The sequence below is a fragment of the Vidua macroura genome, chromosome 7 (genome assembly GCF_024509145.1).
Source record: "Vidua macroura isolate BioBank_ID:100142 chromosome 7, ASM2450914v1, whole genome shotgun sequence".
NCBI lineage: Eukaryota > Metazoa > Chordata > Aves > Passeriformes > Viduidae > Vidua > Vidua macroura.
The window spans coordinates 10,075,816-10,102,230 of NC_071577.1; the positions used below are offsets into that span (position 1 = coordinate 10,075,816).

Sequence of the window (26,415 nt, forward strand, 5' to 3'; positions counted from 1 at the left end):
CAGGCTTCGCGCCGTCCGGCCCGCGCTCCCGCGCGCGCTCTGCCGCGCCTGCTGATTGGTGTCGCGTCAGGCGCGCGCTCGGCCGCGCCTGCTGATTGGTGGTGTTCTGCGCACGTGCGCTCTGCTGCGACAGGCTTCGGTGGCTGCGTCGGAAGCGGCGCTGTGGCCGCTGTCGGGTGCGAGCGCCCGGTGCCCGCCGGGGCGATGTCGGGCCGCCCGCCGTGGCAGGAGGATGGGGAGAGCGCGGCGCTGCGCCACAAGGAGGAGCTGAGCCGGCGGGTGAGAGGAGGCGGCCCCGCGGGGCCCTGTGCCGGGGTCCGGGCCGAGGCGCGGGTAGCCCCCGGAGCCTGCTGCCTCGCGTGCGAGCAGCGTGAGGAAGAGGAGGGCGGGTGCTGTCTGGGACCGGGGCTCCTGTGCCGGAGTTGCGCCCTCGGGCCCCGAGAGCGGCCTGCATTTAGCGAGCCCGTGTTGCTTCGCTAATAGCTCGCTTGTCAGATTGGTATTTTGAGTCTTAGTGTGCTTCAAGTTGAGCTTGAAATGTCAAGTGAGGCGCAGTGAGGTTTTTCTCACAGAATCACAGAATATCGTGAGTTTCAAGAGATGTCCAATGGCCGAGTCTAACTCCTGCGCTGCACAGGACACCCCAGGAATCACACCGTGTGCCTGAGCACGTTATCCAAAAGCTGTTTGAACTCTGTCGGGCTGGTGCTGTGATCATTTTCTCTGGGGAGTTCAATGCCCAATCACCCTCTGGGTGAAGAACCTTTTCCTGGCATCCAATCTAAACATCCCTGACCCAACTTATCACTCTTAGGGATAAGACAAGGAGTAATGTGTACAAATTGAAAGAGGGCAAATTTGGGTTAGATACTAGGCAGGAATTGTTTGCTGTGAGAATGGTGAGGCACTCACACATTTTGCCCTCAGAAGCTGTGGATGCCCCAACCCTGGAAGTGTTCAAGGCCAGGTTGGATAAGGCCTGGAGCAGCCAGGTCTAGTGGGATGTGTCCCTGCCCGTGGCAGGGGGCAGGTTGGGTCTAGATGATCTTTAAAGTCCTTTGCAACCCCATATGTGATTATATAAAAAAAATTACTTCTGCACAGCCATGTATAGAGACAGTGATGTTTTAAATTGCTTGGAAGCTGCAAAGCTGGGACATCACAGAGCTACAGGTAGTCACTTCTGTTGTGCCTGAGTGGCTGGTTTAGTCCGTAGCAGAGGATGGCTCTGCTGCTTTGCCTTGTTGGTGTTGAAGATACAAGAGATTGATGTAGCTGCTGGAAAAGTTGTAACTTTCAGTGTGCCATATCCAGTTTGGCTGACCTCACTCCGTGGCAGCTTCCTACTGTTGCACCAGTTCGAGGAGACACAAAGGAAGAGCAGAGAAACCCGTGTTGTTTGCTTCTAACAAAAAGCATTGTGCCCTCTGGACAGATTTTGTTTCAGTTTTTGGCTTTTGTAACTTTTTCTGATTACTCTTTAGCATTCACAGCTGCCATTGTAAAAGAAAATGGGAATATCTGCCACATCTGTCAGTGGTAAATCCCACTAAGGAAGTTAATGTAAAAATCCAGAGCAATAGAAAAGCTTCCATTGCTCCTAATGGGAGTTGACTCTACAGTGTAGAGTATTTGGATTTTCATTAATTTCATTTCGAATCTGTGATTATGAAGATCTTGATATTATGCCAATTTTCTTAAAGTTATTTGATGTTGTCTTAGTTGTGTACATGTTCTCTACCGAAGGTGAAAAAAGTGCTCTCTGATTATAAATAGCTATAGCTACTCTGGCTTGAGGGGCAGAGAAATTCAATGCATGCAAAATAGCCTGTTTCTAGAGAAATTAAGTATGTAATTTTTATACTTACTTTGTCTTCAGTAAAGTTTGATTCATTTGGAGACCAGCAGCTATACATGCATGTTGCTGTCTTAAAATATCAGTAGACATGCTCACCACTAGGATTATAATATGATGCCTTGTTTTTATCATTAAATTCAAATACATCTTTTGCCTTTCAGATTAAAGAGCAGAAGGTTGTAGTTGATGAGCTTTCTAATTTGAAGAAGAACCGGGTAAGGTTTTACAAATGTGCTTTTAACTATTTAATTTCAGCAGAGAAATAAACATAAAGACAAGAAGGGCAACAAAATCAGAACATGCTGTCTTTAATTTGTTGTAATCTGGATTTTAATAAACATGTGGTCTGCTGTGCTCAGAATAATTTGTCCTGCAAATTATTTGATTTTGTATACTCGGGCAGTGTTGGGGTTTTTTGCTTTTTTATGTTTTATTTATTTCATTAAAATTTTTTAGTTGATTACAAGGATTCATGAGGTATGCTTACTTTTTCTGTGCATTTGTTTAAAATAGAATGTGATCCCTTGTGGATGAGGAAAAGAGAAATTCAGAATTGTCTTAGGTTGAGCTTTTGATGGTACAGCAGTATGCTGGTGTTCACAGGGCAGAACTTACCTCTTCACTTTTATACCAGGAGTGTCTTTTTGGACCCACAGCAACTTCTGCTGCAGTGTGGTTCCAGAATCTGCTGCTTTGACTTAATACAGTGTGGGTTTTGTTTTACAGAAAGTTTATAAGCAGCAACCCAATAGCAACATATTCTTCCTTGCAGACCGGACAGAAATGCTGTCTCAGTGCAAAAGTAAGTTTGCAGTGTAAAAGTATTTCAAATAGTTAATGTTTAAAAGCTGTATTTGTACCTGATTTGAAAGGTATATTAAAATGAGAAAATTGCAGCTGTGTATCAAATACAAAGTAATAGGAGAATGGATAATAGAGGTGATGATGGAACATTAGAAGAGTATAAATTTAGAAGTATAAATTTAATTTTCTGAAGTGAACAATTGCTGCTTCTCTTTGCTTTGGTTTGGGTTAATTGCATTGCCATTTTTATTGTCAGTTCTCTTTTCTTACTACAAATGTTGAAGTCATACTGATTATATAGAAGTTGGCCATTCCCCTATTGCACTGTGGCTTTCTTTGGAAAAAAAATCATCATCTTTGTATAATTTAAGAGGAATATGCTACAGGAAACTTATATAGCTTGTGTTAGTAATGATGGAACACAAACATAGCATTTTGCTTAATTAGTGTTTTATGTTTATCCCTTTATTTGAACGAGTGGCTGGAATTACTAATTTTGTAGATATACACTTAAACTTATCTATGCATAAAATTTCCTTTTTATGAAACTGATTATTTGTGTCATTTTCTCCTACACAGATACATTAGATGAATTAAAGAAGGCACATCAGGAGCTGGAAAATTCAGAAAAGGCTAAAATCAAGAAGTAGTTGCGTGAATTCCCCGTTGCAATGTGTGGTATTTGCTGTGTTGTTACCTTGTGCAGCCGGCATGCGATTCATGATTTTCTCAGTGAAGACATCCTCTGCCATTTAAGAAGAAGAGGACCAGACACTAGTCAACAGTTGATAAAAACTGTGTCTGATCTCTCCTATGAATGTCTGTTTTCAGGCCACGTACTTCACTTGAGGGGACTGGTGACCCCTCAGCCTCGGGAAGATGCCAATAACAATGTTTTTCTTTGGAATGGAGAAATTTTCAGTGGAGTGCATGTAGGAGATCTTGAAAATGACACTGAAGTAATGTTTCATCATCTGGCTTTATGCAGCAGTGAAAAGGACATTCTGTCACTCTTCTCATCACTTCAGGGTCCCTGGTCTTTTATTTATTATGAAGCACCCAGACACAGTTTATGGTTTGGCAGAGATTACTTTGGTCGTCGTAGTCTGCTTTGGCAATTCTGTAATGAGGTTGACAGCACTTTCTGTCTCACATCTGTAAGTGGTTGTTCTGAATCAGGCAATCAATGGCAAGAAGTCCCAGCATCTGGACTTTTCAAAATTGATCTCAAAGCTTGTGCAGCAACTAAATCTTTGTCTTTAACATTGTTTCCATGGAAGTACAACTGCAAAGAGAAAGCAGTAGAAGAAACATGCATTAATGTTCTTGACCAAGTGTCAAAAGACTTGCCAAACCACGTACGTCTCGTGGTGAATGAATCAAAGCTGTGTCTTAGAGCACCAGTTATCCCCTTAAATAAAACAGTTTCTAAAGCTTCAGGTGCATGTCCAGGCTCTAATTTTAGCAACATTAACTGTGTGGTTTCTGTAGAAACCCTTCAAGAATTTCTTGCAGAGGAACACAAGAAAAAATTAGCCTGTCAATTTATTGATGTTTTAAATGAAGCAGTCAAGAGACGAGTCCTATGTCTCTTTAGAGATCCAGATCAGATTACAAGAGAAGTTCCAAGCATGTCTCATAAGAAAGCACATATTGCAGTGCTCTTTTCTGGTGGCATTGATTCTATGGTTATTGCAGCCCTGGCTGATAAACATGTGCCTCTGGAAGAGCCAATTGATCTTCTTAATGTAGCTTTCATGATGAAAGAGCAAGCTAAGCACAGGGGTACCACTAAAAGACATACCGGCCATGAAGTACAGCTTGATTTGCTTTGTCCTCAAGAAAGTTGTCAAGATCTTGATGCTGATACTGCTACTCATTTATCTTGCTTTGATGTTCCTGACAGAATCACTGGTAGGGCAGGACTGAAGGAATTAGAAGCAATTAACCCTTCAAGAACCTGGAACTTTGTGGAAATTAATGTTACACTAGAGGAATTGAAAAAAATGAGAAAACAGCGTATTAATTACTTAATCTATCCACTGGATACGGTCTTGGATGACAGTATTGGCTGTGCAATTTGGTTTGCTTCTAGAGGAGAGGGTTTCATTAGTAACCAAGGAGAACTGAAACCATATAAAAGTCCTGCAAAGGTACTATTTTGTTTTGTTTTGTTCTCTGCCTTATGTTTGACTTCTGAATATAAAAACAGTTTTATTGATTCAGAAATCAGCTGCGATCTTTGCTATTCTGAAATTCAGTGTCAGAATGTAAAATATTCTACAATTACAATATTTGTGTAGTTCTGGAGTTAAAAATCAGGTTCAGTTCTTTTGTCATGTAATGTGCATGGCTTTTCAGTGAACTTGGATATGCAATAATATGTGCAGAAAAAAAATAACCACTATCTATAATTTTTGATTCCTCACTTTTTTTTTCCTGATGGTTTGTGTAGGGAAGAAGGAACTGTTTCATTTCAGCTGTTGAAGGCACAGTAATAGTGTTTTTTCTCTTGATAAAACATTTTACTGTACTTACAGAGCAGTGTAAGCCATTTTTACTTTGTGTAATGTAGTTGTTACTAACCCAGTAGCTGGTAAATGAATAGTACTCTGGGTGTACATTCAGGTAACTCCAACATATGACATATTCTTTGGCAATAATTTTTAAAGGCTTGTGTTTAACAAATGCTGTTTATTATCATAGAAACGAAGACATTCTTTAAATATACTAGTGTGTTTGTGATACATACAGCATTATTTTGATGTTTTTCCCTTGCTCCACTAGCAATATTTGTGTGTACTTTAAGGTCTGATCATTAACCTAATTCGAGTTACCAGTGACTTTACTGGGAATTGTTTCAGGTTTTGTAAATGTGTAAGGCACAGCCCATTCTGATAGGTAATGTCTTTAGAAGATGTGTATTAAAATTTTTCTCCTTAAGACGTAGTTAAACGTTTCAAGTCTGTTACATATTAACTTGCACAGATACTAAGTTTTCTTATATTCTGTTTCCTCAGGTTGTGCTTACGGGAATTGGAGCAGATGAGCAGCTTGCTGGCTATTCTCGACATCGTGTTTGCTTCAGAAAAGATGGCTTAGAGGGTCTTAATAAAGAACTTGAAATGGAGTTAGGTCGCATTTCTTCTCGAAATCTTGGTAGAGATGACAGGATCATCGGTGATCACGGAAAAGAAGCCAGGTATTACTGTTTTAACATGGAGCAAAACTGGTTTTGCTGGTTAGATGCAGTTTTTAACACCCCTAACAAAATATTAATTGAAACTTCTGTGTGTTTTATTGTCTCTAGTTCTGCTGCAGTTTTCTCAATGTGTATTGTGTTTGTGCAGTTTTTGGTTTTGTTGTTTAAAAAAAGTGGTCTGTAGTATATTGTAGAAGAGTTTACTTTAGGAAATTTAGCAACTTGATTTCCATCTAAAAGTTTTAAGAAGAAGCAACAGATGTTGAAATAGGCAAATTCTAGCTGCTTTTATCATTTTAAGCTGAACAGTCTTTTGAACAACTCTGAAGTGTTCTGGTGTGGACTCTGGAGGTACTATCATTCTCTGGAGAATGATAGTGTAACAAGAGCTATGTATTCCTATCCATGCAGTAAAGGCATAGTCAATATCCACCACATTTCCTGGCTGTTAAGTCTGAAGAGTTGAAGAATCATTTTAGTTGTGTCTACCTCCTCCATGCTACCATCAACTTGAAAAAAATTCCTTAGGTGTTGTCCAGGAGCAGATGCCACTCAGGTACATGAAAGGTTTTCCCATGTCATCTTTGTGCCACTGTTCTTCCAAATCTGTTCTTAGTTGCACATTTTCAGTTCAGCACAAGAACAGGTGCAGTGCTCTTAACCATGCACGTGATTAGGTATGAGTGCCTGAAATTCAGAATGATACCAGCATTTGTTGTGTAAATCTTTTTGCTTCAAAGTTACAGTGTAGTTTCACATGGTCTTTGCATGTGGGAAAGGGGAAAACCAAGATTATTCCTATGGAATTTTTAAAGGGTGTTTCCCCACGTAAATCTCTCTTCCAGGTTTCCTTTTCTTGATGAAGATGTTGTCTCATTCCTCAATTCTCTGCCTGTCTCAGAAAAAGCCGATTTGACTTTACCTCGAGGAATCGGCGAGAAACTGATTCTGCGCCTTGCAGCCAAGGAGCTGGGCCTGACAGCCTCAACTGTTTTGCCAAAAAGGGCAGTACAGTTTGGATCTCGGATTGCAAAACTAGAGAGCAACAGTGAAAAAGCATCTGACACATGCAGCAGGCTGAAGTTACTTTCAGTAGATGAATTATAGAGCTGTATCTCAGATGTTGCATTTATTCTATACACAAAATCAGTAAATCAAGATTTCTTAGAATGTTTGGTCTGGGATTTTTTACACACTTGGGCATAATTATTAATAATCAGAGTTGTACATGTTCAAGGAACTCCCTATGAATGCAACCTGCGCTTTTAAGTTTTTTGTTTTAATACTGAGAATGCTTAATTTGGAATAGTAACTGGAATTACTTTGGCGATAGCAACACAGCATTTGTTTCTCTGACGATGATTTTCAACACTTGTAATCCAAGTATTGTTCCTAAACATAACAGCATTGAAACAGTTTTCATTGAACTATATATAGTTGCATTTATTTTATTAAGTTACTTTTTAAGATGCCAACCATCGTATCTCTTTTAATTTTGGCACCTTGATGGAATCTTCTTCAACTCTTTTTGAAATATCAATTCCCAGGGGAGCTCTAGAAAATAAAATTATGTATTTGTTAAAAATTAACATCATCATTGCCCTATCACACAGATGTACAGCTTCACAGACCTTTTTTACAATTAGCACAAGAGTCAAAGTATTTTGGTATAGTCCCTGCACTTCTAAGACTGTGACCATTAAAATAGCCTATCTAAAGCTGTACATGGAAACATCTTTACAATAAGGAAATATTTGCATTTGTAGCCATTCCAAACTCTAGAAACAGTTGTGATTTCAAAGCTATCTTCTGGGGCTGTTGTTTTATTTAGATTCTGATTTTAGTTGATAATTCATTTTATGTCTTGCTGATGAATGCAAAACACTAGAGATTCACAGGTATCTCCTATGATAATCTTACATAATGCATTGTCTACAGCAAGTAAAACTTAGTTTTTTATTCACTGAAATATATACAAATTATTTTTAATTAGAATATTTTATAATTTTTCATGGGAAAACTGTAATACTTTTTTTTTGTATTGAGACCATCCAAGTCTGTTTTTCTGAAAATGAAAAGGGAAAAAAAAATTGAAAGAAATCTAAAGTTTAAGACCAGCAGGTACTTTTGAGACATCCACATTTTGTTTGGCCTTAAGCCTAACACCTACACAATCATAGCAGGAAAACACATAGAACTGTTATGATGTATGATAAATTAAGTTTCTGAGCCAAAAGGAACATAAATGCCAGCCACAATCATTTGTATTTAAAACTGCCTTGGAAAGTAACTTTTAAAATTTATTTAAAATTTTTCATGTGACCTCTTCCCCTCTCACTGCCCCCAGTGAGCAGTGAGGACAGAGACTGGGAATGACCAGCCACTTACCTTGGCTCGTAGCGGATGCCAGCAGTACTGTGTAGGACCCCCAGCCCTGCACGTAACCTTTCAATGCCATTCCTGAGCAACAAAGCAATTACATAAAAACGCTCGTCACAACTCTGCCTACGAGCACATCATCCAGTCAGCACAAAAAGAGCTTCTTGACTCTCATGTCAACTTCGCATGTGCTCCTGTAATGTTGTTCAAAGAGAAACAACTCTTACCATGCAATCATAACACCATTATCAGTGCAGAGTCTTGGAGGAGGACACAGTAAAGCAAAATCATTTGCATCTGCCAGATTCTGTAGAACTTTTCGGATATACTGATTACTTGCAACTCCTCCTGATACAACCTGACAGCATTTCAAGAAGAAAAAAAGGCATTAACTCAAAAGTAGTTATGGGTCATACACAACCAGCATCATGTTTAGAAAACAGTTATCAGTTGAAGTTCTAAAGACAACAATAAATGCTGCATTTAAGATTAAAACATACTAGAAAAGAGTATGCTAAGTGAGCTTATTATGCAAAAAGACATTCTTGAAGCATGTCAGTCTAATTGGAAGGCCCATTGGAACTGGATGATCTTTAAGGTCCTTTCCAAGCTAAACTAGTCTATGGTTCTACTGTAACTAGAACAGCCATCAAGTATTGGGGAGCACAAGGTCAGGTTGTTATGGGAGGTTAGATTAGATGATAAGAAAATCTCTCTCTAGTTTAAAACCCAGCTAAACATTTATATGACCGTTACTTCAATATTGTTGGTATTTTAACAATATAATACATACTGAGATCTTCCTCATACGTCAAAGGTAGAAAGTACAAGGCACCTGCATCTTCAAATGATGTTTTAGAGTCAGATATGAAAAGGAAAAAAGAAGTATACCCACCAAAGTGGCATTTTTTGATGGTAATATGCTGTTTTTGATGCAGAAGAGCATGGCTCGATACGTCCTTTGGATGATATGAAAAGCCACTGTGTGCTGTACAGCAGCAGCAACATCCTTAACACAGGACAAGATCTCACCTTCCTGAATACCTATAAAAGTATATCATCAAAGGGAGTTCCTGAGTGTAGGTCATCAAAAGCTCAGTTTGCATCTGACTGCCTAAAAATACCTTCTTCTTTTTCTTTCTGTTCAATGGCATTATTGACGAGGTTTTGAAGTCCAGAAAAAGAGAAGTCGCAGTTCCGATACTGCTGCATGGGCAGTCGGAAGGTGAGCAGTTCCTGGTTCCCAGTCTGAGCCAAGTGCTCTATGGCCTTTCCCCCAGCCATGCTGTGGCACTCTGGGTGCTTTCTTAGAGACAATCTTCGTGCCACCTAAGGAGATGACAAACAACAGACTTGGAATCAATTCCTCCTGGAACGGCATCACTGTACTGTAGTCCATGGAGTAAAACGTGGCACCAAAACATCCAATCCAATGTGAAATTACAAACAGGGCATGGTATGGGTAAGACATAACATCAGCCCAGCAGGATATTTTTTGATTCTTTGAGTATTTAGAAATGCAATTCTAGGATAATCTGGGCAAACATAAGGATCAACGGATTTTGCAGGAAATATTAATTACTCTGTTTTTACGCTATGGGAAACACACACGGTCTGCCATACTGTATTACCAGATACACGGGAACAAAGCTGGTTTCAACTTTTGAAAATCCCCTTTATGATTCCATGCACTCCCCCAATTTTTAATTAATATGCACAAATACTGTTTGAAAACAGTGCTGAGAACAAAGCCATAAGTGACCAATTTTACAGGCTGTACTCTGGGACCCAAAAAACTTAAGATTCTGAAGGCCAAACCATGCTTTTCAAACTCTAAAAACTAAAATTAGTAAGAAATGTTTTAACATGCATTGTTTTAAACCTGTCAGCATAATAATACCTCTATAAAATACCTCTGTAAATATTCTCTAATTAATACAACTTCTTTGTATAATCAGTGTCAATGAAACATCCAACACCAGTTTTGGTTATGTTGCCTATTTGCTAAAATATAATTGATGTACATACATTACAATTGATGTTTTGTGTACATTTTTAACAGTCTTTCATATCTTAAATCTATGGCATTTCAAAATAGAAAAAAGTTACATAAAACTTGTATTGAATTGAATTGCTGTCCTCAGGCTAATGATATTACTATCATTATGTAGTATAAATGCAATAAAAAGAAGAGAACAACTAAGGAAAGGTAAGGAAAGGAGATATTACCTTATCCAGCATGTCACCCGGTGCAATGTCGATGGACTGTCCAAGCAGGAGGAAATCTGAAACTCCTTGTGCTACTGCCAAGAGACAGTGGCCTCCAGAGATTAGGAGAACTAAGAAGGGAAATTCTAGGTGATGTGTGAGCCTGATGGTCAGTGCGTGAGCCTCCATGTGATGGATGGGGATGAAGGGCTTCTGGTGCCTGCTGACCAAGCTCCGGCTGTACTGCAGCCCCACGCCCAGGCTCAGAGCGAGCCCCGGTTTCACTGTGGTCGCCACAGCCGCAAGGTCAGCCACAGAAACGCCGCTGGCACAAAGGGCCTCTTGAACCACTTGGTCGATGTTTTCTCTGTGAAGCTGCTGTGCAACCACGGGAATTATTCCTCCTGATCTAGTAAAACCAAGGAATTGGTAGTTTATAACAGATAGAATGCCATAAAAATAGTTTTAAGGCACCTCTTAATCTTGTATCCTGTCTGTTTCCTTAGTGCATTCTCAAATGCCTTGTTTAGTGTCAAGGGCACAGAAGGGAGCATAATTATCAGTGGAAGGCCAGGAAAGGATGTAACTTGCCCTTTTTTGGTACAGATGCTTTTAAAGTGTATCTCAACACTGTTCCAAAATAATGTAACTTAATATTCACAACCCCTCACTTGTCAGCTCATGTTCTTAACAACCAATGCTTATATTTGACTAATTTTTCCTTTAAAAAGTCAAGACATTTGGTGATTTTAACAGTAGCAATTATTTCATCTTTTATTCAAGCTAGAGGAGCAATCTATCTCTCTTTGAAAGAAAACACTGGAGGAAACTTGTTAAATTCATGGCATTTATTTCCTCCCCCTTAGTACTATCTCAGGCAGTATGTGTTGAGGCCAAAGTGATGCATCTTCACACCTACCCACCACGTACTGAGATTTATGGGGCAGGGACGACTTTTATATGGATGATATTATAAGTAAAAATAACAGTAAAATCATTATTAAGGCAGAAGCCTTGAGAGAAGTCTGTTCTTACTGTAAATGAACTTCCTTCTGACAGTGCAGTGCTTCTCCCAGAACACAGCCAGCTTCATCCACCACAGCAGCACCGGTGTCGTCACAGCTCGTCTCTATTCCCAAAACCAGCCTGTGAAAACGCTGCTTTCCAGAGTGAGCAGAGCTGTTCCTCAGCCACGCAGCTCGCCCGTGCTTCACTGACTGCAAAACGCTTTTGGCAATGCTGTTCATTGTTTATAATCTACCTGGTGGTTATGTCTAGAAGAGAACTGTATAGTTTATTAGTAGTGGAGGGTTTTCAAGCACACGTTCTGCTCTGATTTTCTGAAGAGCTTTTAAAGTCATGAATGGCCACACACGACATTTAAGACCTAAGAAAAAACAGCTGGGAGGTAACGTCTTGTTTTACCTGAATTACGTGTGAAGAGAGTTCCTCACTACGCTTGCTGGCGGTGCCTCTTGCAGCCCTAAGGGAGGTCACAGCCCGCCCGTGGCCCGCAGCAGGAGCCCGCGGGTGAGCGCAGCCGTGCGGGCAGGGCAGGGCAGGGCAAGTCCGGCCGCTCTGCCGCGTCAAGGGCTCGGCCCCACCGCCGCGGATCCTCCGGCCCCGGCCAGGGGGAGCGGCGGCCGGAAGCCCCCGGCCCGGTCCCGCCCGAGTCGCGGCGCACTCGCGTCGTCTCCGTGTGGCGATCTATCAGCACCCCCGCCCCTCGCCCGCCCCGTCCCGGGCCCGGCTCCGCCCCGCCGGGAACGCGGGCGGTGCTGCGCGCCGGCGCAGCCGCCGTGCGGAGAGCGGCCGAGAGGGGGATTCCTCCGCAAGCCGAGCGCTTTGTCCAGCCACCCGCAGGCACCCCGGCCCCCGGACACCACAGCCTTGTGATGGCCATTATTTAAAAATCAGCCAGTTACCGCTTTCTGTGCAAGCAACAGACAGGACTAATTATTTCCCATAATTTGCTAAAAAAATTCGTAACTCATTGCCCTTTTTTAAACAGCATCTTTATCGATAAAGTAAATAGCCAGAAAATTGCTGTAGAAAAAAAAAATAAGTACACCACTGTAGGCTTGTCTTTTGATATTTTTAATTTTTTTTTTTCCAGCTCACTGGCTGCCACTGCAACCAAAATGTAAATCAAGTCTTAAATGGAGTCTTCCATTAAATCTGAGCTGGTTTGGGCTGGCAGACACACAGCAGACTTCAGAATTCATCCTTTTTCCACGACAGAGAAATAAGTGCTCAGAGCAGTAGATGTACCTCCTTCACTCTTAATTCCAGAGCTGATAATATAAAAGATTACCCCATACTACACAGTACCCCTAAAACACAGCATTCCTCCACATTTCCAAGACATGCAAGTTATCTATACCTTTTTCTGCAAAAGCATAGTTAGTCCATGTGATTTGCCTACTCACCTACTTCTAGTTCAGCTTCTATTCTAGCTTACAACCTACACAGCTTCCCTTACGTGTTCAGACACTTGCTCTGTAACAGAGCACCTTCTCCTACAACAGCAGCAAGCCTTTCCCCACCACCTCACAGGCCTCTCAGCTACTGAAAAATAATCCATCAGTGAGTATCAGAGAAAATAGTCAAAAATTCACACCTAAAAAGAAATTGCAATTTTTCAGGATGTCGCACTTACACATAGAAAAGTCAGGATCCTGGTAAGCAAAATGAAATGAACAGAACAGTGGCAACTTGTAAAAGCGTACACAAACTGAGCTCTTGAGTTGATGTGGAACTCCCCTGAGCTGGCAGTTAAGGACTTTGTTCAGTTATTATGACCAAAAAAAATTTTTAAAAATCCCAAGAACAGAGAAGGCAGGAATTACACCATCAATTTATGCTCGCTGCCACAGTACTTACTGTGGGACAGACTTTTACAATGCAAAAACAAGCACAACCACTTACAATCCATTACAGCAGAAACTACCTAATTTCTCTTAATCTAAGAATGTGGCCTCACCAGTCCTTGGCATCAAGGATTCTGGATTTATATGCAAAGTTACCACCTGCATTATGGATGATGGGTACTTGTGAAACTCTGCTCTCCATTTCAGCTGTTACTTGAACCTTCCTTACAAGCCACTTGCATCAGCCACACGTACAGTCTTAATGGGGATTAGGCTTTAGAGCTGGGCCTGCCCAGTTCTTCATGAAAATCTTTCTTCTACACATTTCCAATCCACATTCAAGTATCTGAAGGCATCTTCTTACAAAGTCGATTTTCATCCCAGACAATGCTGCAGGAAGCAGGAATCGTATCTCAGGCGTAAAAGCATCTCTCCCCAGCTACGATGAGATACTCAGCACAGCAGACTACTCGTTTCCTTTACCCGGGGAGCAGCAGTAGCCATGTCAGGGGCAGCCAGTGTTGAACCTTCTGCTTAGTATTTATTGATGCCAAAGATTCGAACCCCATGCAACTGTGGCAGCTTGGGGATAAGCACGGTCAGGAGAGAGGCTGTGTTGAGGATAAAGTGTGTGGGATCATACTTTGTATAGAAACTCGTCAGGAAGTACCTGCAGGAGAAAAGGATGCAAGCTTAGCTGATTGCAGCCTTGTCTAAAACACATACAAAAAGCATAGTTGAAAAAAGTGCTTTAGTGATTAGCAAGATTTTATTGGTTAGCATCTGTATCTGTATTAAGTATCTCACCTGAGGTTCTAGAGTATCTACAGCAAAATTATGGTCTAAGTCTCTTCTTCCCATACCTCTCAAGGTGCTAAAAAGGAACTCTTAGTCTACTGTTTTCTTCCAGCACTTCTCCCCACCTTGAGGAGTTATATATATTTTCCCAGTTTCTGTCCTTCATGAGATGACTTTCTAAACATCATGCAGGATCTTCCCTCCCCTCTCACTCTGCCATATAAGTGGATGTCTAAATTTTCTTCAGGGACAAACAGAAAGACTTTCAGAGTCGAATATTAAGTATGTATCTGATTTTTCTTAGTTACACAACCACACTTTTGTCAACAGAGACCAGTGTCTAGAATTCCTACATCATTTGCATAGTGTAAATAGAAAACAGTATGTACAAAGCAAAACTGACACCAGATCCCATTCACTGATGACTGACTCATTTCTAGTTCACCAGTTGCAAAATGGTTAATAAATGCTGCCACAAAAGCAATTAGGTTAGATTTTCAATATTTATGAGTTCACAATCTCTTAAAAAAATTCAAGAGTTAACAGTAAGTTTTCCTCCCAACATTTCTAATCTTTAAAACCTGCCCCATTAATAACTGTTTACAAACTTTGACTTCAGTATGTGGAGTGTCAAAAGCAGAAGAAAGACTGTTGGTTACATACCCTGTAAATAAATACTCCCTACGGCTGTGATGTAGAAATAAACAAACAAGAAAAAAGGCAGAAAATGCTTTTAGACTGTAAATTGCAACCCATTATGTTGCAGCTTTTGAAATCATGGCTTCATGTGTCAATTGATCTATAACACAGTTTTGAACTCACAGAATTATAGGAGAGATTGTGAAGAACTTCCTTGAAGATGTGAATTGTACTCCATAATCCAGTTGTTCCCAGTGTGTTAGTAGCCTAGCTTTGCCCTGATCAGGTGTTTCAAAAGGAGTTCCCTTTACTGCATGCAAAAACACATACATTCCCTGGGGAAAATAAAAAGTGAATACAGAGGCACTTTTAGTAATATTTTTAAATAATTGTTACATTGTTCAATGCATTATAAAATTAAAAATTAAAAAAAAAGAGTGAGTAAATTCTTACCCAGAAGAGCTCCTAGCCTGTAATAACAAATTACTGAAGAGGAAGGAAGACACAAGAAGTGATTTGCCTGAGACTGTGCAGAGTCAGAATTAAAGCCCAAGTTTGTGTGACATCCAATCCATTCCCTTGCCTTCTACACTAGTAGGGTAAAGTTCCTTGAATTCAACAGAATTTTAACAAGCACTGTAACAAGTGCTGATTTGTATCACCACTTTCCTAGTGTTAACAGAGTGATGAGTAGTAGAGTGTGCATAAAGCAAAAAATCTACCTACAAACACTGACAATATCACACCAACTCCTGAAATCTTCCTCAGACCCTTACCAGCTTCAAATCCTTAGAAACTAACTAAGCATTCTGCTGAATACCATCTGTCCACCTTTTTGCTGCTTCTCCTTAAACATGCTGGACTTTCCTTGTGACTGTTCCTGTTTGATGGGAACATGCCATGTATGGTTTGTTCTGAAAGCCCAATTTGGGCCTCTTGGTTTCAAACAGGGGAGTATACCCTCTTCCAGTTTTAAAAAACACTTGTTTCCTATCAAAGAGAGCACACCATCTCCAAGGAAGAGTCTCCATGAGACAATATCAAAGATTTCTTTCTCTTTCTTATGCACATACAAAAGTTTTAATAGAAAGATTTATATCAGAAAAAAAAAATCAGATTTCTTCCAAATTCTTATAATAGAGGTGAAATCTCAACAAATCATTTCATGTCTCCTTCCACCTTTTTTTGGAACAGCCTCCAGATCAGAACCCTGTGAACCTAGGACAATTGATTTGTTTAATTAATTTTTTGATTCATGATGTTCCCAGTGTCTATTTTAATAACCATAAAGACACTTTTAGGACAGATCCAAATGCTTACTTCACATTTTACTTCCCAGTGGTACTTGCAGAAAGAACAATCAAAAGCGCTTTCAAGGTTAGCTAAGAGTTTTCCATTAATGGAAATCCAAGATTTTTTTTTTTTTTTTGTCAAACCATTTGAGGATTTGTTTCCAAAAGAAGGGCCATTTAAATTCTGAAATATCCAACAGTGCAATTTATACTCATCTTCTAGTGTTCCACTACAAAACTACGTGTCAGTGCATGCTCTCATTCCTGTTGTCATTACAGCTACTTGCAATGAGTTCAGTAAGGCATGTGGGAGATATTTAGTAATACTTGTCTCTGCCAACATCTTCTGAAGTCAGACATGTCTGATGCTGTCAGAGATAACACACAAAAGGCTCTAATGACAGTTACAATTCCACCAGTAGTTTTAAATCTATCTACAAAATCAAAAAGCTCAAACAAGAATTAAAACTTTACATTCAAGAGGATATTACCCATCATCAGTGAACTATCATTTTCCTAAATAAGGAAGAAGCTATCTTTTTGTCAAGTCTTCTTTGCTGGTAATGTTAGAAAGGTGAGCTAGCAAACCTCAAGTATGATCTAAATTGCTGGGTTATGGCCCTCCTTTCTCTAAGCATGGCAGGACCAATATAGATAGCTGCACTACTTTAAGTGGTCACAGGAAAATGATAGCATGGGGAGAGGAGCAGAAAGCAGCTCACAAAATCTTTTGCATACAAAAGTCATCATGCAAGTCACAACCCTCTGAATAACAAATGGTTTCAGGGCTGGGGTCAAAGTAGTTCAAAGTAGTTCAGTTTTTCCCACTGCTTTCAATCAAGATTTCTCTAATGTCTTGTACGGTGACAACATCGTATGCTGAAGTCATTCTGAGTTATGTAGCTTGGCCAGAAATCAAAACTAGAAAAACACAATACAAGCATTTCTCTTAAAGAAAATAGGTAGGCTGCTAAATTTAAACATTTTAGGATACTAACAGATTTATGTGGAAAAATTAGTAGATATGTCGTGATAGTTTATGGATTCAGCACAGCTCTCTAATAATATACAGAACACTGCGAAAGTTAGTTGGCATGATGATTTTATGACTGCAACCTTCCAGCCCAATTAAATGCCATTTAAAGGAACACATAACTATGTGAAGAATATTTCATGTCTTTCATGCTTAAACTGCAAGTGGCCATGTATCACTCCTCCTCCCCAAAACAGCCAATCCTTTGTGGATAGGCCAAGGAGAGGTGGTTGGATAGCAGGATTTCATTGTCCATACAGACTGGCTACTTTCCTCTTCCCTTGCTACTGAAAATAAATATTTATGAACAGCCACTATTCAAATTCTATTCCAAGAGAGGGTACTCACCAGGTTGTGAATGACATTTGTTAAAGTCCAGGCGACAGGGACACTAAAGAAGGGAATGCTGAGCAGGACAATGTGCAGCATGCCGACTCCCAGCGCGTATGTCAGCCACATTCCACGGCTGTTCATCACTCGAGTGTTTGGATTTACCTCGCTGTGGGCAACTCCTACGTTCATTTTTACCCTATAAAACAGATCTGTTTGAAGACTGAGACTACTGTTACAGAGGAGTACTTAACATATGCAATTTTCAAATGTGGGAAAAAGCTCCTTTAAAGAAGCAGGTCTGGAGAGAACACAGTGCATAAAGCAGGATGTAACTCAAGATCTTCAAGCTATGATTTATAGAGAAATCAGTACAAAGGAACAGTTGGGAATTGCTTGTTTAAAACAAGTCCAAACAAATAAAACTCACAAGCCTGCTACAGAAAGGACATTTAAAAAAAATAGTAAGCTCTGATATCAGAAACTACAGTTGCAAAGCTGTAAGAAACCAAGCTAGTAACTTTTATCCTCTGAATTGTTTCTCCATCCATGATAATACCCACTTCCCACATCAGACAATCTTCCTCCTCTTTCTTGTTCATGTAATGGTTAGTGAAGAATTCTGCATATACCAACTGCCCAGCCACCTACTTCTAGAAAGAATAACGAAGGAGTAATCTGCACCTCTTTTTCTTGAAGCAAACTGCAGATTTCCTTCCCTACCCATCTATTAGTTTCCAGACAGACATTTCCATCTTCTAAATCTGGCTGAAATTAGAGAACAGGTTCAAAAGTTTTCGAAGCAACAGACACATGCAGAGATACACAGGATAATTTAATACACTGATATATCCAGGAAATTGACAGAACTTACCTATGATGCCACTCTCATCCTATTGCAGTAAAATTTGTAATGATAATTTAAAAAAAAACCCTAAACTATTGCTTATTTCAAACTCACATGATCTCTGGGACTATGGATGTTCATTTATGGGAGCGGGATGAAGAGGTTTTTTTAGCAATCATCTGAATCAGAAGACAAAAGCACTGTTTAACCACCAAAAGCAAGCTTGCTTTCGGTAGGAAGTTTGTTTCTGACACTTACTTAGTGATGTATAGAATATAAAATAAATATAAAATACCCGAGTATTCTGCAATATGAACAGCAGTAGACTAAAAATAGATACGCTGAACCTGAACCCGAAGCGGGGCACTGCCGACCTTACTCAGTACCTGTCGCAAAGCATTCCAAGCCGTGCACTTGCAGGGAACACACTACCTGGGATGGGCGACGCGAGGCTGTTCCTCTCTCCCTGGGATGCAGCACCCGCGGAGCCAGTACCTAGACAGACATCTTGACGTGACCCACCGTCCCTTCCCATCCCACGCCACGATTCCAGCCCCATCAGAGGGGCAGCTCGCTGCACCGCCGCGTTTCCCCTGCCATCCCTCCCCTGCCGGCCCCTCTCCGCCGCCCCGGCCGCGCCGCCGCCCCAGGCCGGCCGTGCCCGTGGCCTTCTCCCCAGCCCCGGCGCGCAGGCGGCCCCGGCCGCCCATCCCTCCGCCCCCCGCCGCGGCCCCACCTTTCCGCAGCCCCGCGGCCGCCGAGGAGCCGGAGCGGAGCGTGGGCCGCCGGCCGCAGGTAGAGCCCGCGGTGCCCGTGGGCAGGGCCGGTCGGGAGGGGAGCGGAGGGGCCGGGCCGGGCCGTCCGCACCGCCCACGGGCGCGGGGCGGGCGCGCAGGTAGCGCAGCCGCGGGGCGGGAGCGGGGAGGGAAGCGCCGCCGCCTCGCTGAGGCCGCGCCGGGGCCGGGGCGCCGCTTCCCGCGGGCGGCTGGGCCGGGGCGGCCCCGGGCAGAGGCCGGGCAGGCCCCGGGGAGCAGCGAGCGCCTCGCAGAGCGGGAACGGCGCTCCGCCTCTCCCAGCGAGAACCGGGAACTGCGGACGGCTCTGTGGTTCGGGGTAAACTGGAGGGCCCGCAGGCTTTATCTGCAGCTTTTCGCCCGTTTTTTCGTCTCGTAAACCGAAGAAATGCCTCAGTGCGTGCTGAGGGAGGGCCCCTGAGAAAGGCGGTGCTCGGAGGGGGGGCGGGGTTCTTGGTGTGGCTCCAGACGGCTGTGGGGCCGGAACCGTGAACTTTAGGGAGATTTTATTCCCGGTTTAGCTGAGGATGCGTAGAACCGCAGTTGTTGGCATGTCGGACATGTCTGTAGAGGGATCCAAGAATTAGATCAGGTATGAGGCTCCCACGCAGAAAATGCTGTGCTTTCCCAATGAGCACAGATCTAACTCCGTGAAGAGTTACAGTAGTAAGGTGGCTTGAGCTGAGGTACGTGTCTTTTAGCTATAAGGCATCATTGCTTGGATGCTTTGCCATGGGTAGGACGTCCCAGAGGTGCCTCTCTATCTCCCAACAGGTGTTCCCGGGATTTGGCCAGCGTTGCGTCCCTCAGCTGGGGTCCAAGGCAGGGGACGCCACACACGGCCAGGGGCTGATTCCTCTCCCAAACTGCCTGCATCAGTCACACCTCATAGAAAATTTGTCTTTGAGTTCTGCAGCGTTTCTGCTTTAAGATCCTCCCGTATCTTAGTGTCTTTTGATGGCGAGACATCCAGCTCCCCTCTGATTTACTCCCATGAGTAAATCATGAAGCACTTGACACAGGAGTCCTGTACAGTGCATGAATGCCTCAAAATCTGCCTCTCTGAACACGTGTACATGATATTAACATCAGTTCATCTTCAGCAGTGCACCTTTTCTCCTGCTCCTCTTGTTTTCCAGTTGGTGGAAAAGCGATTCATTGGATCCTTTTACCACATTTGAAAGGCAAACTCCCTTTGCAATGCAAATAACAAAAATAAAGAGAAAACCCCTTTGTAGCTGTTCCTAGAAAAGTTTTAGTGGTGTTTGTACTTCATAACACTGTACTTCCTCTCCCCCCCCCCACCAAGTAACCACATTTTTACTTAGTCTTTTATGTTTTAAGAGTAGCTGTCTTTAGAAGGATGTTGAGGCAGAGAAACGTCCTGTAATTGTTGTATCAGCTGCATACACCCTGCAGGGCTGTGATGCTTAGGGGTGTTGGCTGCAATCCCTCACCAGGACCTGGCTGTGTCAGGAGGAAATCTGTTTGTTCCATTCCTCCATGTGTGCTCATATCCTTGGGACGGGTGCTGAGTGTGCACTCTGTGTTCTTCAGCAGATACCTTGGACTGAATCAATGGGAAAGCCAGCAGATATCTTGGGCTGAATCAATGGGAAAGTCAGCACTGCCAGGATTGTTTGCCTTTCAGTGTAAATAGCATTATATAACATAAACCAGAGAAGAGAAGAAACCTGTCTGAACCATTCCCCTGCCTCTCTCATATACATATAAAACTCTGGTTGAATTCTTTTGTGGCAGGCTACAAGGATCAGCAGAATAGTTTTCCTGGGGCTTGGCTGTTTGTGTCAATGTAGGTACTTAAAGAGAAATGCATGCTAAAATTTACAGATCCGTATACAATCTCTTCATGGGAGAGTGTCTCTATAATATAGCAAGAATTTTATAACCCTTTGTATTTCCAATAATAATAATAATAAAAAAAAAGAAATCTTCACTGGTTTCTTCATTTTCAAGTGAGAGACAGAGTGACATGGAAATAAAATGGCCTGCCTGAAGGCACACAGTACATCAGATCAGAGAGGCAAGACTGTAATAGAGAACTGCTTTGGGTTTGGTTTTCATTTTTGCCAGTAGATCCCATTGCCATTGAATATGGCTTTTCCTCAGCACCAGTGTGTTGCCTACCCACTTCTCTCCCAACACCTGTTGACTGCAGAGGAAGCTGGGTCCTACTGTAACTTGAAAATTTCACTTTCTAGCCATAATGTTGTGTTTTTCTCCATTTCAGAGTTCCTGTGAAACAGTTTCTTAGAAATGTGTAATTGTAGTGTTCCTTTTACATTCTTTTTCTGTTATTTTTCTGTGCAGCTTCCCTGAAACTTTCCACCATGAAACAGCTGCCTGGAGAGACAATTCGGCTCCTTTCAAGTTCTCAGGTGATTACTTCAGTTGTCAGTGTGGTGAAGGAGCTGCTAGAAAATTCCTTGGATGCCAGTGCTACAGGCATTGATATTAAACTGGTAAGTCTTTCTCTCAGAAAGAATTGGATATAGAATAAGAAGAAAAGAAAATTGTTCCACTGCAAATGTGGTTTTTTAGGCTACTGTGGTTTGGGGAATGGTGATGGTTATTATATATTTATATGTATATATTTTTACCTCAAGTAAAAATGGTACAAAATTAGTTTCCATTTGTGTTTTTGAGGCCCTGCTCTGAAACACTAAGGCATATTTGTGCTTCTGAGTGTATCATGGGGAAAAAATTGTCAGCTTTCTTAATCCTTATTTTCCTACTTAAAATTTATAGGTTGTCTGAGTAATAGCCTGTTTTAAAAGATGGTGGACTTAGGTGTGCTGTCAGGCTGACATATTTAATTCTCATTACAAGGTATTGTAAGAAAGATGAAAATGGAGACAATGGAAAAGCTTGATGGCCATTCAAAACAAAAGATGTTTTTGTAATACAAATCACCACCCTGTCTCTAATTAGCATGGTGAACTCTGGCTACGTCTGACTTTATAAGCTGTTCAAAAAAGTTGACATGTCACTCAATGATAGTTTCTGACAATAGAAAATACTACTTTTATTAAAGAATTTGAGCTTTTTTTCCCCCAACAAATTGGGTAAAATGGGTAACTGCTCAGCTCCTTTTGATGTCCTATTTCTGCTTTTGCAGTATTTTGTCAGCAGCTGTATAGTTGCAGTATCTCCTGCTTAGTAAGAAAGAAGTGTTACTATATCCTGTAGAAATGTATGTATTCAGAATTGTATCCAATTTCCTTTCTCCAAATAACAGTGAATGCATAGGATATTCTTGAATTAAGTGTTAGATAAATGCTCTTATCTAGGAGGGCAATTCAGTTTCTCCTTGTTTCTTTGACCAAGTCAGCTATATTTTCTGAATGAGTCTATAGAGTTGTTCAATCTGAGAATGCTTTCCTTTAGATGCCAAGAAACACGTCTGTTACTGCTCTGAGTGAGCTGAAGATGTTCTGTCTTTGCTGTGGTCTCTCATAATCTCTGTCTTCTCAATATTTAGATTGCAGAGTGTCTTGCTTCTTGAGTAACTCCAAAGTGAGTAGTGTGTACAGTGTTGTGGGGGTAAAGGGTATTGGGATCAGATCCTGGGAGCTGATCAGTAACTGCAAGAAGTGAACAGGAGGGTTTTGGAGTGTTCCAGAATGGCTGGAGCAAAGCTTGCAGAGGAGAGAGCCCTCTAACTAGTGTGGGTTTCACAGCACAGTAACCAGCTTTGTCCCAAATCAATTAAAAAGAGCATTTTTAACCTTTTTCAGTGCATGAGTCATCTACACTACTTTTGCATTCTTGTGTCAGTCCAGCCCAATCCAAAACACTGTAGTTCCAAACAGACAAACCTGGCTTTATGCAAGTTGTCAGCGATTAACAGAAATTTGATGATTGTTCTTCTGTGGGTAATAGAGGAGAAGAGAAAGCCTGCATTCTGTACAACTCTAGACAGTAATACTGTAAAGCAATGGATTTTTTTCTGGGATTTTTAATGGGAAATAAAAATAACTCTGACCATGTAATAGAGGTCAATGACCATATTAATTCTGGATTAGTTCAAAAGCATAGCAGAGAAGAGAAACTTTGAAATTCCGTTTTACAGCTTGATGGGTTTTGCCTGAAACTGCAGCATTTTCATTATTTTAATCTTTTTCAGATGGAATAGGAGGGCATAGTTTATCCAATTTGACTGAACAAAGATAACAATTCCTTTTTGACAGACAGACAGGAATTAACCTGAGGATGGAATGGGTCTCAGATAAGAGTCATGGCAGTAGTGAACTGTAGTGGGAAGCTTTGGCTGCTGTTTCAGTCTTGATTGACCATAGGTGATGTTATTTGGCATCTTTGCACTGTGCATCAAAGCTGAATCATACTGATTGGCATCAGTGACCTGGCAGAGCAACTGAAACATTTCATGGGTTCATAACCTTGGTAAGATTCAGCTCATGGAGGAAGGTGTTACAAAATAGAAAGTTTAAGCATTGTAATATTTATATAAAACATACACAAGTAAAAATTGATAAGAAGAGAAATAGAGAATAATTTATGTAACATTTTGATTCGAGATAAATCTCACTTTTCTAAGCAACTAACTGATCAGAAAGTAAAAATTAGAATGGAAAATAGGGGCTCATTGTAAAATTCTCAAACCTTTCATTAGCACATACAACAGCAGAGTCGGGAGTTTCATGCCTCTATTTCCTTACATGTTTTTTGTGCTCAGTTGAGGTGTATTGCGTAGTTTGGTTTTACTGCCCAGTAGGAGGTTGACTCAAACATGAGCAAAAGCATTGTTTTTTCACCTGAAGACAGCTTTTGCACCATTCATTACAAAAGAAAGTGAAATGTACCCATATTTCTGTTGGTTTTTGTGTATTGTGGTTCTGAGCCTACCTCAGAGGCTTTTGATGTTTCCTAAATCAGATTACGTGTGAATGCAGATGGTTTCTTCAGATACCTTTCATTTTTGATTGCATCATTTTTTTTACTTTAAGAAATAACCTTGTGAGTACTCTGAAAAATTACAATTTTTCATAACTGTTTTCAGGACAGGCCCGGATAGGACAGCAAAGTTTGTTCTGTTTAATCAACCTGCTTTCAGTGATCAACCATCACATGCTCTTTCCAGTATCAGTGGTGGCAGACACTGTTTTAAGATATTCTTTCTAAGCAAAACTAGTTTTAAGGTCACCTAGATGTATTACACACCACAGCACATTTTTTGTGTGTTGCATCATAATCTTTGCAAAGAGCCAGTCTTGCTTCTGTGAAAGAAGCTTAGTTAGTGATCCTGCAGCTCTGATTACTTTCTCCTCCTGCCTTGTGGTTCCTCTGGGTGCTGCTCACTTGTGCAGACTATAATGTAGCTGGAAAGAAGAATTTTTTGCTGCACTTGTTTGAGATGTTACAGAACCTAAATTTTGTCTTTTATTTAGCTGTTGTAAATATCTAGGTTTCAGAGTTTTACCCTATTTGTGCTGGTGCTTACTGGAATGACATATTTAAACTGGAATTCAGTAAAATATACATTGCATGTATGTAAAGGTAAATCAGAAAGATTGAACTCTGCTTCCCTGAAGGCTGTTTTAAAAGAGCCTCTAGGAACCTTTACTTCTTTTTGTAAAATACTATATCTCTTTACAAGCTTTTTTATTACCCTTACAATTCATGCCTTGCCCCACATTAGAATTTCAGCTTCTGTGTATTGAACTTGGAAAACAGAACTTAGAAAATGTAGTGGAATGACATGGTGTGAAGTGAGGGTCTACTGAATTAATGGATGCAGAACTGCATTCAAGTGATTTCAAAAAAATTTATACCAAGTAGGTAAGAGGTGAAAAGAGGCAAAAAAATCTTCAGCTTTCCAGCTATAGGTCTTCTTTTAAGCTTAGGTTTTGCTGTTTCCAAATCACAGGAGATGAATTACGTTATTTAATTGGAGAAACCATCAGTGTTATCCTAACATGGTGTGTTTTTAATTTTCTTCTTTTTCCCTTAAACAGCAACATTTAATGGTTGCTCAGTTCCTCCAAACAGGCAAAGCTTCCACTTCTGTATGGATAGTTAGAAGCTGTAATCTTAGCTGCTTCAAAATTACATCTTAATTAATTTGGTTGTTTTACTGCTCCTTTGTGTTTTGTTCTTTTTTTAGGAGAATTATGGGTTTAGCAAAATAGAAGTAAGAGACAATGGCAGTGGAATCAAGGTTGATGATGTTCCAGTTATGGCAATTAAACACTACACCTCAAAAATCAGCTCTTCTGAGGACCTTGAAAGGCTGACAACATACGGTTTCCGTGGGGAAGCTTTGGGATCGATTTGCAGCATATCAGAAGTGAGCACTTGAAATAAATGTGGAGACTTTGTGTTATGATTTTTCTTGTCTGTATGTGATCATGAACGTTTTATTCTGTGCAAAGAGTTTAGATGTTCCAGTGACTTGCCAGGGATATGCTTGTGTATGCTGCTTTTCTCCCCAGCCCCAGAAGCCATGTCATGCAAATTTCTTGTTTGTGTCAGTCCTGCCTTTCTGTCACACAGGTCACAGCAGGGCTCTGTTTATTTTGCTCAGTCAGAACAGGTAACAGAACAGATCGTGTTGTATTCTCTTTCCTTTTGTGTCTGGGAGTATCATGTCGAAGAGTATGGCTGGCTTTGCTACTTGAATTAGGTAAATCAAGAGAGGAGCAGCAGGTGATGGCCAGGAGGAGTAATTTTAGGGAACCGATAGCCCACATAGCCACCATTCCAGTAATGATTTCTGCCTTGTTATCTAGGTGATCAGCAGTCATCTTGCTGGGCTCCTTATTGCTCTTTGACATGTATGTGACTGCAATTGCACAAACTTTGTCCCTATGAGGAAACAGGAACCTGCTACCTGACCTATCTGAGTCTGAGCCATGTGTTTGTTTTAAGAGGATTGGCAGTGTACTGACATTTGCGACAACTTGTTGGCTAAAAGTAAATATGTTTGTTCAAAACCATCTGAAAAGTGTTCAGGCTGCTAAAGGCACAGCATCTGCCAGATCTCTTGCGCTCTCCCTTTCTGAATTCATGCTGCACCAAGGTCAAGTTCTGGGTGCAAGTCTGCTGAGGATTAGATCATGCAGGAAGATACCCATGCCTGTGTCTGGTTGGAACCATCAGCTGTTGAGGTCGGGAGAGATGATGTTACAGCTTCGCTCCTTGGTACCTTGGGCTGCATTCACATTGCACTAAGCAGGAGTGGGTTGTGTATTTGGATGGAGATTTCCAAAGATGCTTTCAAAAGTGTTGGTGTTTTGATAGATGATGACAGACGTCCATCATTGGTTCCTTCTAATGAGATCTCTGAGCAGACTGCCATCTGTTCAGAGCTTCTAATCAGC

The 26,415-nt window shown here is 41.2% G+C and overlaps 5 protein-coding genes across 10 annotated transcripts in view; 3 read left to right on the forward strand and 2 right to left on the reverse strand.

Annotated features, from left to right (window-relative positions):
* Positions 1-136: 136 nt before the first annotated feature.
* ASDURF (ASNSD1 upstream open reading frame) lies at positions 137-3,328 on the forward strand. The gene is made up of 4 exons (XM_053982313.1): positions 137-279; positions 2,020-2,073; positions 2,585-2,660; positions 3,242-3,328. The coding sequence occupies exons 1-4, from the start codon at positions 205-207 to the stop codon at positions 3,310-3,312; spliced, it is 276 nt and encodes a 91-aa protein (XP_053838288.1). The 5' UTR covers positions 137-204; the 3' UTR covers positions 3,313-3,328.
* Positions 3,329-3,333: 5 nt separating this feature from the next.
* ASNSD1 (asparagine synthetase domain containing 1) lies at positions 3,334-7,034 on the forward strand. Its single transcript, XM_053982310.1, has 3 exons — positions 3,334-4,815; positions 5,683-5,864; positions 6,710-7,034. The coding sequence occupies exons 1-3, from the start codon at positions 3,334-3,336 to the stop codon at positions 6,969-6,971; spliced, it is 1,926 nt and encodes a 641-aa protein (XP_053838285.1). The 3' UTR covers positions 6,972-7,034.
* Positions 7,035-7,280: 246 nt separating this feature from the next.
* OSGEPL1 (O-sialoglycoprotein endopeptidase like 1) lies at positions 7,281-12,155 on the reverse strand. 2 transcript variants are annotated; one of them, XM_053982312.1, is made up of 8 exons: positions 11,877-12,155; positions 11,487-11,725; positions 10,473-10,860; positions 9,368-9,572; positions 9,139-9,287; positions 8,471-8,601; positions 8,253-8,324; positions 7,281-7,418 (listed from the first exon to the last, which is right to left on the reverse strand). In XM_053982312.1, exons 2-8 carry the CDS (start codon positions 11,696-11,698, stop codon positions 7,328-7,330), a joined length of 1,248 nt encoding a protein of 415 aa, XP_053838287.1. In that variant the 5' UTR covers positions 11,699-11,725; positions 11,877-12,155; the 3' UTR covers positions 7,281-7,327. The 2 variants fall into 2 exon arrangements, with proteins under 2 accessions (XP_053838287.1, XP_053838286.1); XM_053982311.1 differs by having other exon boundaries at positions 11,487-11,736.
* A 372-nt stretch (positions 12,156-12,527) lies between these two features.
* ORMDL1 (ORMDL sphingolipid biosynthesis regulator 1) lies at positions 12,528-19,092 on the reverse strand. Its single transcript, XM_053982427.1, has 5 exons — positions 18,997-19,092; positions 18,693-18,755; positions 17,432-17,612; positions 14,942-15,093; positions 12,528-13,991 (listed from the first exon to the last, which is right to left on the reverse strand). Exons 3-5 carry the CDS (start codon positions 17,603-17,605, stop codon positions 13,856-13,858), a joined length of 462 nt encoding a protein of 153 aa, XP_053838402.1. The 5' UTR covers positions 17,606-17,612; positions 18,693-18,755; positions 18,997-19,092; the 3' UTR covers positions 12,528-13,855.
* The window catches only part of PMS1 (PMS1 homolog 1, mismatch repair system component), a 44,062-nt gene continuing 36,730 nt past the window's right edge, over positions 19,084-26,415 (forward strand). For 2 of the 5 annotated variants that reach the window (XM_053982422.1, XM_053982424.1), the window contains exons 1-3: positions 19,301-19,450; positions 21,386-21,537; positions 25,200-25,382. In XM_053982422.1, coding sequence (XP_053838397.1) covers positions 21,406-21,537; positions 25,200-25,382 — 315 coding nt within the window. In that variant the 5' untranslated portion in view covers positions 19,301-19,450; positions 21,386-21,405. Of the gene's footprint in view, positions 19,156-19,214; positions 19,451-19,698; positions 19,741-21,385; positions 21,538-25,199; positions 25,383-26,415 lie in introns of those variants that run through there. The other 3 variants (XM_053982426.1, XM_053982425.1, XM_053982423.1) reach the window with 3 other exon arrangements.

Excerpts from the sequence above, each read along its gene's own strand:
- ORMDL1 (XM_053982427.1), bottom strand. The coding sequence starts at position 17,605 with ATGAACGTAGGAGTTGCCCACAGCGAGGTAAATCCAAACACTCGAGTG. Across the intron at positions 15,094-17,431 it reads CAAATGTCATTCACAACCTG|GGAATGTATGTGTTTTTGCA; the intron begins GTGAGTACCCTC and ends TATTTTCCCCAG. Across the intron at positions 13,992-14,941 it reads ACAATCTCTCCTATAATTCT|GTACTTCCTGACGAGTTTCT; the intron begins GTGAGTTCAAAA and ends TTTCTCCTGCAG.
- OSGEPL1 (XM_053982312.1), bottom strand. The coding sequence starts at position 11,698 with ATGAACAGCATTGCCAAAAGCGTTTTGCAGTCAGTGAAGCACGGGCGA. Across the intron at positions 10,861-11,486 it reads CAGAAGGAAGTTCATTTACA|ATCAGGAGGAATAATTCCCG; the intron begins GTAAGAACAGAC and ends TGGTTTTACTAG. Across the intron at positions 9,573-10,472 it reads CGGGTGACATGCTGGATAAG|GTGGCACGAAGATTGTCTCT; the intron begins GTAATATCTCCT and ends TCATCTCCTTAG.
- ASDURF (XM_053982313.1), top strand. The coding sequence starts at position 205 with ATGTCGGGCCGCCCGCCGTGGCAGGAGGATGGGGAGAGCGCGGCGCTG. Across the intron at positions 280-2,019 it reads AGGAGGAGCTGAGCCGGCGG|ATTAAAGAGCAGAAGGTTGT; the intron begins GTGAGAGGAGGC and ends TTTGCCTTTCAG. Across the intron at positions 2,661-3,241 it reads AATGCTGTCTCAGTGCAAAA|ATACATTAGATGAATTAAAG; the intron begins GTAAGTTTGCAG and ends TCTCCTACACAG.
- ASNSD1 (XM_053982310.1), top strand. The coding sequence starts at position 3,334 with ATGTGTGGTATTTGCTGTGTTGTTACCTTGTGCAGCCGGCATGCGATT. Across the intron at positions 4,816-5,682 it reads CATATAAAAGTCCTGCAAAG|GTTGTGCTTACGGGAATTGG; the intron begins GTACTATTTTGT and ends CTGTTTCCTCAG. Across the intron at positions 5,865-6,709 it reads GATCACGGAAAAGAAGCCAG|GTTTCCTTTTCTTGATGAAG; the intron begins GTATTACTGTTT and ends TCTCTCTTCCAG.